Raw genomic sequence first — 12,236 nt, 5'->3', positions numbered from 1 at the left:
ATATTTCAAAATCAGTTGTAACTTAGCAAAGAGGCTGTAAAGAAAATATATAAAACTAAAAGAAATCAGTAACATTAACCAGGAAACAATAACCAACTTTTATGGCAGTACATTTTTAGAGGTAGTGTCCATACATGAGTCTGTCCATATATGAGACTGCCTTGGCTTGTAAATTATCAGAAAATTTATGCTAAAGCGAATCACTTTTGGTTTGAAACATCTTTTTAGGGGCTCCTGAGTGGCTCAGTCATTAAGTGACCTCGACTCAGGTCATGATCCCAGCGTTCTGGGATCCAATGCCATATCAAGCTCTCTGCTCAGTGGGAGCCGGCTTCTTCCTCTCCAGCTTCCCTGTGCTTGTGTTCTCGCTCTTGCTATCTGTCATAAATAAAATCTTTTTAAAAAAGGAAAAGAAACATCTTTTTAAGCTTTCAAAGTTTCAATTGCTTTCATAACGTGTGAGACACAAGGTAGCTTCATGTGATGTGTACAGCTAAGTGTTATTTTTATAAATAAAGTGACCTAGATGTCAGGAAGTTCATGTAATTATACCTTCACCAAGAGTGCTGACTGCCCAGACAGCACATCTCTACTGCATGAAGATCAGAATTTTCCTGGTGAAATGTTTGCATTGTAATTTAATGGTTTTTGAAAATCATTAAGAAATGTAAAACATCTGGGTGCCTGGGTGGCTCAGTTGGTTAGGCAACTGCCTTCGGCTCAGGTCATGATCCCAGGGTCCTAAGATCAAACCCCATGTCGGGCTCCTTGCTTGGCAAGGTGCCTGTTTCTCCCTCTCCCTCTGCCTGCTGCTCTGCCTGCTTGTGTTCTCTCTCACTCTCTGTCAAATAAATAAATGAAATTTAAAAAAAAAAAAAGAAATGTAAAACATCAAAGGCAATTTATTATTGAAGTAAAGTGAAGATTATCTGTCAAGTTAAACTAAACTTAAAGATGCTTTCAAATCAGTTTCAATCCAGGAATTACTCCTTTGTGTATTCAGAAACTATTTTTGTTCATCTTGCTATTCTTCAGAAATGGTACATAAAAGGAATGAAGATTACTTTGAAAATGTTTTGTAAGATAAACTTTAGCTTCGTTTTTCCCTTTCTAAAAAATAACTAGTAATTACCCATAATTACAAGAACGCAGTCTTTTTATTCCATTCAAGTACTGTATAACCAGATTATTCAACCTAACCATGTTGCAAAGGATGTTCACTAGAATTCTAGTCCCATAAGATGCTTTGAGAAGAAACCATTAAATAAGCTGAAGAAAATCTCTTTAAGATCTTCTAGTTTCCAATGTGCATTAGTGTAGTAAAGCTTTAGCTTCACATAGTAAAACAAAAAACCAACCAAAAAAAAAAAAAAAAACCCACTTGGTTTATTTCTCCAATTTATTTGATAACACTAAGTCATAAAGAATTAGTGATTCGTAAAACTTACTTTAGGAATCACTTTAGGATTGTTATTGTTGTAGGAACAGAAGCTGAATATTCAACAGAAATGAAACCACCGACTTAAATTAATCGATTTTATCACATAGAAAAGAAGAAACAGTAAATACTATGGTGAACTCTATCCCAGTATCAACATGGTGGTTTGGCTAGGGCTAGAAGGTCACATTTTATTGATGTGTAGGTATCACAGTATTTGAAAGTAATTAATGACAATCAGGTATTAGACTTTGTATTAGGTCACATTTATTGATCAAAATGTGTTCTTGGAAATAATCTTTAAATATAATGGAATCTGCTGAGCATCTACTATTATATCCATTACCATGTTTAAAATTTTTCCTTTGGGAAGAATTAACAACACGTATAGTCCTATGATATAAGTGATAGGCCCATGGAAATTAACATAAACCCTGAATAGCTTAGTTAGGAATTGAATCTAAGTCTCTCTGCCTCTCCCCTGTACTGTATCAGTTCAAAAGGCTTTACCAGGTGAGTCCTCAGAAAGGACCATCCAGGGCAATGCAGTTATAAGCACATGTACAAATGAGTATTGCAGCCTAAGATCTTAGGCTTACTAATAGGAATATTTGAAGATTCACCTGGCAAAGTAAACAGACATGAAAACCATCAAAACTTAAAACCACTGACTACTGTGGAAAGAATATTTAGCACATCCCTATTTAAGTGTGCTTCACTTCAGTTTTTTCATTCTTTAACTCCAGGAATCATCAGTGACTTACCTCTGTTCATAGTCATGCTAGTCATTAAAACTAATTTACCCGGAAAGAAGTCAATAGGAGGTGAGACATAACCCTATTAGTACTGTATGGAATTTCTGAGCCAAAGATTTTCTCGTTGGTTTCACTGAACATGTTTTTGCTTTCACTTAGCTTTAAAAGAAAGTCAAACTGAACTGCCATTTGAGATTACAAAGAATGCACAAGACCCAATCTGGGAAGCTATGCTTAAAACATAAAGAAAAATGTAACATAATCTAATTAATGCACCAGAGGCATTATTCACAAATGACTATTTTTAGAGAGAATCATTAAAGATGAATTTTTTAAAAAACTAATTTTTATATATGGGACCTTAAATATCACCTATGGCTCTCTTCAAATGACAGGTGATTAGTCTGTGCCTAACGTCCCTCCTTAAGAGGGTGAAACAAAATTCAACATGTACTCCTACTCTGTCCCTTAAACAACCTACTTTTTCTTTATCTACCCTTGGAGTAGAATCAAATTTCAACATAATCTAAGAAATACCATAATAAATCAATGAATATTCAAAGAAAAATCAAGTTTAAAATCAATATATTTCAAGCATTTGCTTTTCTTTAAAAAAATTAACTTTCCACCGCACATGTTTACAAGACTTAAGACTGGAGAAAGGGTCTACGGCCATACCACCCTGAACGCGCCCGATCTCGTCTGATCTCGGAAGCTAAGCAGGGTCGGGCCTGGTTAGTACTTGGATGGGAAGACTGGAGAAAGGGTGAAAGTCTGTTAAGTCTAACACAGAACAGGATGGTAATTCTCCACTTTCCCTGAAAGCCCAGAAAGAATGACCCAAACTACTAATAATACTAATAATATTTACTACAAATATGCCCAAATCCAGTGATTTGACTAATAACTCTGGAAATGTTTGTAAGACTGTGAAGTGAAATAAAAAAATAAATATGCTCAATATTACAGAATATAAACAAAACTTTTTCTTTCTGAATTCTGAATACTCTATTAGGGTTGGGGTATTTTCCCAAAAGGTAATGCAAATTTTTGTCTATACAGATATGTCTCGTGTTTTTTTTTCAAAATTATCTTATGACTGTGTAATGTTCCCAGTGTCAAACATCCTATGATTGTAAATGAACTAGCACCATTTCAATAAGCTTCATAAAACAGTCTAGCTAAATACCCATGAACAAATCACACATGGTCAAAACAAAAATGTAATAAAAATATTTAGTGAAAAGACACATTTAACTCCCATTTATGGATTTTAAAAATACAAATAAAATTTTATCAATTTGATATTCAGCTTGTAACTGACTCAATACATAGCCTTGATTTATTTCCTAAAATCATACTGTAGCATCTTTTGAAAAATTAAATGCAACTTTATACCTTCAGTAATGTTAATAGAGGTAAATATTTAAACAGTATACTCATCCCTGGGTTTCTTAAAAAAACTGAAAAGTCTTAGTGAAGTTTAAAATTTTAATATTTATAAATTTAAAAAATTTTACACGTGCTGAATGGTAGCAGTGCTAACATTTTGTGACCATTAAACCACAAACTCACTGCATGGAGCTTCTTTCTTTGTACAGAGAACCAAATCATAATACCAGTATTTGCAATCTGTCATAATCTTATGTGGTAAAAAAGACACCACGCCAGGAAGCCTAGGCTCAGAACACACTTGAGGTCAGATCCCCATCAGGTACATGGTGCAGATGCAGTATTTTTAATTTCAGGTTAGGAAAATATGCTATTAGTACAAATCTGACAGCTCTTAATAGCTAAGAGGCCTAAGAATATATGTTGAAAAAGAAACAACAAATTCTCTCTACTGTTGGAAAGGCCTGGGAATAAGTGAAGTACAAACCCCAGTGGGTGAGGTGGATGAAGATGGTTTCTGATGTGAGTCTAAGAAGTCTAACGCGCCAGCTGCACCTCCCAAGCACCACTGAAGCGGTTGTGGAATATTTCAGTCTATCCAAAGTAGAGAGAGTTACAGGCCAGAAACAGATTACTTCATCCATCTTCTTTAAAAAAAGAATGGATGCCCATTATTAGGTATCTTTACCTGAACCAAATATATTCTTTGGCTAAGTATGTTATGGGTTCCCATTATCATCAATGAGGAATATTTCATACTTCTCACATCTAAATTTAAGTATTTAAAGTTCAGCTTTCACCAGGGTACTTCAAATTAATTTGAGCTCAGCAACATACCTAATTTGGACATTTTTTAATTTTAGAAAATCAACTTCTGAAGAATTCTTAAATGTAGTGTTTTACCAAATCAGAGAATACCCACTTGTATTTTAAAATAATTTAAAACATTATTATATCCTCAAATCAGCTATGCTGTTTTGTATTAGAATTTATAGAAAATTATGTTAAAAAACTTACATCAAGTCAGTTCCTTATTCTGTTAAAAAAAAAAAACCACAAACACTAAGAAGTTCTGAGGTTCCTTCTGCTTTAACAGTTAATATTTTATTCAGGAACCAATAATGGTAATTATCTGTCAGAGACAGCTAACTTATAAGGTCTAATGACAACCACCCCTAATGATGGAAGTGGCAAACAGAAACAAGTAAAACTGTTTTAAAAGGGTTTTTTAAGGGTTCAACTGACAGTGAATAATAGGATACTCAAGCCTGAAATCCTTGAAACTGAAAGCTAGTTCTCTTCAATACTTGAGGGATTCATATAAGTATTAACCAAAATGGGAAATATGGTGACATCAGAAAGACAAAGACTTGATGTCTTGGTAAAAGAGAAAATTCAATCAAAGACTGTAAGGGTAGTGTTAAATATTGCTGGCCGGGGGAGGGGGGAGTTATAATAATAGAGATGCTTGGTTGTGAAGTAAAAACTTAAAAAAAAAAAAAAAAAAAAAAAAAGGTGTAACCATCATATCTGAACAGAGCAATGTAATGTAATTAGATACATGGTTTACAATGAAATAAGACTAAATTCTTAAAATTTGAAAACTATTGCAAAGTTGTTTTTTTTTTTTTTAACATGTCATACTTTATACCAGACAAAAAAAACTCAATGCAGTGATGTTAACATGCTCCCACTGTCTTCCAAGAGATTAAGAGACAGCAAGGCAGAAAGACCGGGATAAATGTGTTGAGAAGGACACTGTCAAATACTGCCAAATAGTTTAGCTACCCAGGCAGCCACCTATCCAGAAGGACTGTAAAGACAAACTAATCTTTTTAACAGAGCTACAAAGAACACAGTTACAGGTGCTGTTACATGGATACAAATTGTGAAAGGACCAAGTCCCTAGTGATTGTGCAGCGGGACTCTGTAGAGACTCTGTTTGGGAAACAAATGGGAAAGGAAAATAAAAACAGAAATAAGTCAAATAAAGAATAAACTGAAAACTGTAAGTTAAAGGATACTATATATGAACAACAGAAATTTTGTAAAACACAAAATTCTAAAAATCATATCTTCAACAGTGACCCTTTAACATATTAAAAGGGGGGCAAAAATAATATTTTTGTTTTTAAAACTTTTTAACAACTTAGTTTAATAATATGAACCAATTTACTGGAATTAAGCCAATGTTTTTTATATCCATTGGGCCAAGAGCATTAAAACAAAAACCCTCAAAATCAGAGCCAGGAAACACAGCCAAAGACAAAACTGGACAAAGTAAAACAAAGGACCCAAACTAAGCAAATATTCAACCAGGCAAACATACACAAACACCCTGAAAAGAAGTCTTAGCCATTACAATTAAAGTTGCTCCCCCATTACCTAGAAAATGGTGGGGGCTGTTTTTCCCATTTGCCACTAAACAACATTCTGGAGATACTGAAGTATCATTTGGTCCAATATGAAGTAAATCTCACTTTAACTGAAACTGATCTAATGAAACTGCAGTATTGTAATAACACCTGGGCCAATTCAGCAGATACATTTCTGTCTATAGAAAAGTTATTAAATACTGATGCCTTTTTATTTAACAAGTCATTTCTTTCCTACTCATCTTTACTCTTAACAATTTGATTATAATTTTGTCATGGCCAGCAGACCCACCCAGTTAGTTGCATATTTTAGCATCCTTTGGCAAAGGGACTATATTACTTAAGACACAGATATAACTACTGAGAAAGCATTAGGGAGCTGGGAAACATATAACACCAAGAACACTGCCACATCAGACTTCACGGTAAGGGGAGAAAAGAAGAAGAAATTAAATGCACTTGTTTGAAGTATTTTAAAAAATACAGTATGTGTATTTCATGAAGAGTGATGTTAGTTTTTTCCTACCTGTCTTTTAAGATATTTTTGTTCCACCTCAGTTGTTATTTAACAGTGATCGGATTAAGAGTAATGTTCCTTACAAAGTTACGGCCCCAGGCTTTTCATTCACTCGTGTCTAACATCACATGCACTGGGTGGGTGTAATTTTGATGCTCCAGTTTTGTTAACTATAATTGTTAGTAGCACAGAGTCATACAAAGTTTTGCACAGCATCTCATATGAAGGTGCATATACTATATGCAATTCAGATATTAACACTACATTCGAAGGACAGTTGAGCGTGTTCAAGAACACAGAAGGAGAAAGCCCACCCCTTGGAAGCACAGCTGCAGAGTGCGCCTGCACCACAGTCCTCTGTCACTGTGCTGTGGGATTTCTGACACTGAAGTAGGCAGAGTTTCATATGCTGCAGTTTATAAATTAGCTTACATTTCCATAATTTAAGCTGGCACATAGAATTAAGTGGAGCATGGCAGCAGTACAAAAGTCCTGATTAGAAAAGTCAAACTAGAGGATCTAAATAGGAATTTTTTAATCTCTTAAATTAAATTTACATGGCTCCTGTGAAATGAGGAGAATGTCCACTCTAGCATAATTATTGCCCCTAATGCCCCAATGTATAATAGTCTGTATGAATCAGTAATTCACATCCTTTAAAATAGTTATTGCTTAAGCAAGCCATTCAGAGTAGATTATTAGCCATGGCTACATGGCTGAAGAGATACATACTCAAAAAGTTAGACTACAAATGAATGAGCCTTTCATTTCACTCATAAACCCACATAAATACACGATCAAAAGGGCACCAGGTTCATAGCAGCTAACACCCTAAACCAACTCTGAAGCATCAAGACTTGATTTCTTACTAAAACAAATCTGCTCTTTTTTGTATTTTCTTCTTAAAATTAAGGCAATGAAATGGCTACAGTTCCTAAAGTTCTTTTTATGGAACAAAAATATACATGTATTTTCCTCCTTAAGTTCAGGCATCAGAGTATGATTAGAGACCTGCATTATACAAAACCTGCGACACCAGGGATGTTACAAAAAAAAGAGCGAGAGCGTGTGCTATAAGAAGCCAACAAACACCCGGTGTGTCTTCTTCCTGCTCAATTATAAACCTTATCATCAAAGGGAGGAAAAGTGTGAAAGCACAAAACCTCTTAGGAGTTTCCAATGTCTTCTGCATTGATTCAAAACTTTTGGGGTGGCAAAGGGGAGGGGCTTATTAAGATGAAGAATCCAAGGCCCAACATACAGAAATTATGACTCTGAGGATCTACAGTTGGACCCAAGAACTACCTTTTCAACCAGCTCCTTGAGTGATGCAGGTGATCTATGGACAACATTTTGAGAAATAACAGGGAGCATATGTCCATCTAATATTTAATTTAACAAAAATTCTAAACTTTGGCTAGCCACCTAATGTTTTGATAAGGGGGGAAAGGCACTGAATATGCATTTCATGGTGCCATATCTGTTTGCACATATATGGAATTGAAAATCCTAAATCACCATTCAAAATCTACAAGACATATATGACATATTGTGGCTAACACCCAACAGCAGAAGCTGATTCAAAGTGACCTCTCCTGTTTCACTGCATTAAATATCAAACTTTCAGGCTCTCTGAAATCCAAAATGGCCAAGGAACTGAAGAACAGGACAAGACTCAAGTCAGCTTTTAGCAATTCAGTGCACTTTGCAGAAAGATCTAAATTATGCATAAAGTTTTGTTGTTTATTTTACACAAAGGAGACCACCAACATTTGCCATAAATTCTTCTAAACTCTTTAGGAAGGCCATCTTCTGCTTCCGATCCAGCGTAGGAGGAGTGCTGCTTGCAGTGAGTTTGTTGAAGGCATCTGCTAATCTCTGGTAAATAACTGGGTCTTGTTGACTTGACAGTAATGTTTCAACCAATTCAGAGTATTCAGCCTATTGAAGAGATAAAGTACACATAAGAACATTTATCTTCTTCAAATGTCACACAATAAATCACATCAGGTACTGCCTTGTGGAATTCTGAAAGCAGGGTGTAACAGGTCTTTTCTCTTATATTAAAGTATAACTGTCATATAACATTATATTAGTTTATGTACATAATAACTCCATATTTAAATACATCGTGAAATGATCATGACAACTCTTTTTAACAGTTAACATTTACTGAAAGTTTATATTTCAAGTACTGTTCCAGTCATTTACATTCATAAATCACTTTTTATAACAATCCTATGAGGTAAGTACTGTTTATACTTCTGTTCCATAGATGAAGTTCTTACATACAGTGATAGAAGTAATATGTCCAAGACTGCACTGCATCCCCCCTTTTTTTTGATTGCACTGCTTTTACAGCAAGAATCCAGGCTGCTTGGCTCCAGAAGTCATGCAATTACCAACGTTGCTGTGTTCCTCTTCTCTGTTTTCCAAGCACATTTTTCATATTTATTTTGGATTTTATATATAACCTAAGTCTGCAACCTGACTTTCAACAGTTTTCCAGAGGTTTCTATAGACATCCTGTTGACTCAGTTCTGAGGACAGCAGAGTCACACAAAGGCAGACGGGAGTTGTTTGTAAGGAGGTGGCATAGTGGGAGGACTGTATTTCAGTCCTTTCTCAAGGTGGAAGCAGGACACTTTGACCAAATGTGGCTCCAAACCAGTAATGGACCCAATGGCTCTGGGAGAAAGAGCATAAGAAACACAGGAACATGGGAGTGGGGTGGGGGTGTACGTGTAGAGATTCTGGTTCTAATGCCCTCTATATAAAACCTTATATAGAGGAGTAGGTGTGGGGTTAAGGGACATTCAAACAAAACAGCTTTTCAAGAAAAAAGTAGCTCCTTGGGATATCATAATAGACCAAATGGTGAAATGAAATGTTAATTACGTTTGGAAAGGAAGAGTAAGGCACAGTAGCCATCCTTGACCTACAAGCATGAAACCAGGATGGCCACCTGAAGTGCTCTATCCAAGGAACAGGCCTCTCACAGAGGAGTAAGTATAAACTCAAATCATTTCCCAAAATGATAGCCCTTCTAGGGCCAGACCCAGCAAGATTTTATATTAGCCAAACCTAAAGCCCTGCTCTCCTTTCTACAATGTGTAAATTTTTTTTTTTAAGGCAACTGAAATGCAATGGCTTATATCTACAGGGAAAAGACACCTATCCTCTTACTAAGCAATAAGGAAGTAAGATGACAGCAAAAGGCCACAGACCTGAGGTAGGCACCATCTGCAGAAAGTAGTACCTACAGAACACAACAAGACCTGAAGTCCCAGAATAACTTTAGCTTGGGGTGCAGGTCGCATAGGAAGTCTATAAGGAGTCTTTAAGTAACATGAAAGGCCTCAAAATCCTATCTTTATTAAACAGGTAAATAAAATCAAACTCCAAGTGCCACTCACAGCAAATACTATGGACTCTAAACAAGGAAGGAAAGAAAAAAAAAAAGCCAAAGCCTTTTTGTAATAACAATAATAAAGTAAATCACTTAGTCATGAGGGACATTTACATGTGCTTGGTGGTGGGGGTGGGGAGACCAAAAAAGGGGAAAGGAGTGTTGGGTAACTAAAGCAGCTGATGACCCAATATAGTTTTTCTCATATACCTGAAGGGACTAGGGAAGGGACTGAAATATTGGAATACTGGAATACTGAAATAGGGAAGGGATAGGTGAGCTAGCGTAACTTTTCTTCCATTATATTAACCCCCAGTGAATGAGTACTTCAGAGTCTTTAAAGGCTGAACAAAATAAAATGAAGCAATATATTCTTTTCCATAGTGTAATATGAAGTAATACACTTTGAATACTGTGACAGAAAATACACACTGCTGATTTCCATGCTTTCCTAAGGCAGACTCCTCTGCGTCCATGGTCTTACTCCTCTGGTCTCCCTTGTACTATGAGTTCCTCAAGAACAAAAACCATGTCACTACTATTCGTTCAGGCTGATTCCTGGTTTCTAGCACTTGTTTAAGGAAAAGCTTAAGGGCAGCAATCAATGCAAAGGATGATTCACAACAGTGGAGAAAGGAAAAGAAGTCCTTATTAACTGACAAACAGACTGTCAAATAAACACAGAAAGTCAGAAGTAACAAGGAAATAAATACAGCCTCACCGAAACAGAACGGAAGCAATGAGTCACAGATTCTCTAAGAACTACAAGTATTAAAGGCCCACTGTCTGTATGAATAATCTCCTTGCTAAAGAGTCCCATGAAAACACTTGTGTCCAGTACCTGATGCAAGCACACCAATGTGTAGAAAGCTTCACCGGCTGCAGTGGTCATCTCTGTGTTGTGCTTTTGCAAAACCAGCATATCAAAAACCAGCTGAAAGTACACAACATAAAACATCTAAATAAAAACATATGATTATCATACAGTCTTCCAGCCCCTCCCCATTCCCCCCCCCAAAAAAGAGGGGTGGTAGTTGTTCTTATTTATTAAATAAATCTGAAAATTAAAGAAAAGTTTTTTAAAAATCCAACCATAAAGGGGCTGTTACCTCTTGCTGTGATAAACGAAATCATCAAGTGACCAAATTCCCTGTTACTTTTAACCACTCTGATTTTCAAAAACACACAATAATAGCAGAGAATAATGTATTCAGGGAATTATAGCCAGAAAGCACAGTGAACAAAAAGTAATGATTTCCTGCTTTATGAATGATATAAGCATTTCCTCATTTGAATGAAGATTTACATGCACTTTGGGGTGCAGGTCGCATAGGAAGTCTATAGAGTCTTTAAGTAACATGAAAGGCCTCAAAATCCTATCTTTATTAAGACCATAATTATTAAATTAAGACCTTAATTATTAAAGCAGATTTTTTCACGACAGGCCACCCAAACCTCTTACCTTAAGAAAGTGCCGTGTTGCTAAAAAAAGAGGTGAATCTGTTTCTTGTGCTTTAGCACACTGTTCAGCTAACGGTGTCAAAGCTTCCAGGCAAAGCTGGCAAACCTCCGAACTCATTCTGATCATGAAGGTCAAGGACAAACTAGATATATTTGACTTTAATTAAAGATTAAAAAGTTATAGCTATTAGCAAATTCTAGGACTGAATACAGATAAGGGAGTAGGTTAGCGTGCAGTATGTCTATACACCATTATGTGAGAAAGGGTTTCCAGTGGTTCTGAATGGGAGCTGGACTATAGATTTCTAGTGTTTCTGATCAAGAGGACACAACTGATAAAAAGTCTTACTTTTCTCTCCTATCCAGTAGCTAAGATCAGAGACTCAGCAACAATATATGACATTACTAACTGGGGCTCTTAACGAAAAGAGTGACTTTGGGATCAGGCACCAAACACCTGTGGGATCTGTGAAAGGAGAACAAGGTGAGGCAAACTAACAAAAGAAACACAGAACTAAGATAGTTAGAGAGATGACTGCTTTCTAAAGAAATAAAACTAAAACACAAAAGAAATTTTTTAAAAAACACCAATTTAAAAAACTTCTTTAAGGTAAGATCTTTTTCCCCAAGTGACAAATGATAATGTCGCTCAGTTAAAGGATATGATGTCATTCCTAGTTCTAAAGAGTACATCAGACTTTTAAAAAGATCTTCAGGAAGCTGTGGTATTTTTTCAGGAAAAATCTCACAGATAAATGTGATTAATTTGTAGTACTGATTACAAAGGGTTGGAAACTGAAAAAGAAATATTATTTAGATGCTTACTAGTATCTAATTTCTATATTCATTAATGCAGTAAATAAAGTAATAACTGACAAACTTTAAAGCA

At 35.7% G+C, this 12,236-nt stretch overlaps 1 protein-coding gene across 4 annotated transcripts in view; it reads right to left on the bottom strand.

Annotated features, from left to right (window-relative positions):
- Positions 1-3,415: 3,415 nt before the first annotated feature.
- Positions 3,416-12,236, bottom strand: part of XPO4 (exportin 4) — a 121,960-nt gene continuing 113,139 nt past the window's right edge. For all 4 annotated transcript variants that reach the window (XM_059143773.1, XM_059143774.1, XM_059143777.1 and 1 more), the window contains exons 20-23: positions 12,012-12,142; positions 11,349-11,466; positions 10,728-10,820; positions 3,416-8,418 (exon numbers count right to left, since the gene is read on the bottom strand). In XM_059143773.1, the coding sequence (XP_058999756.1) occupies positions 8,221-8,418; positions 10,728-10,820; positions 11,349-11,466; positions 12,012-12,142 (540 nt within the window). In that variant the 3' untranslated portion in view covers positions 3,416-8,220. The remainder of the gene's footprint in view (positions 8,419-10,727; positions 10,821-11,348; positions 11,467-12,011; positions 12,143-12,236) is intronic.

This window comes from Mustela lutreola, chromosome 13, assembly GCF_030435805.1.
Source record: "Mustela lutreola isolate mMusLut2 chromosome 13, mMusLut2.pri, whole genome shotgun sequence".
NCBI lineage: Eukaryota > Metazoa > Chordata > Mammalia > Carnivora > Mustelidae > Mustela > Mustela lutreola.
The sequence above is the reverse complement of the archived record's forward strand: the minus strand, read 5'-3'. Positions and strand labels throughout refer to the sequence as shown.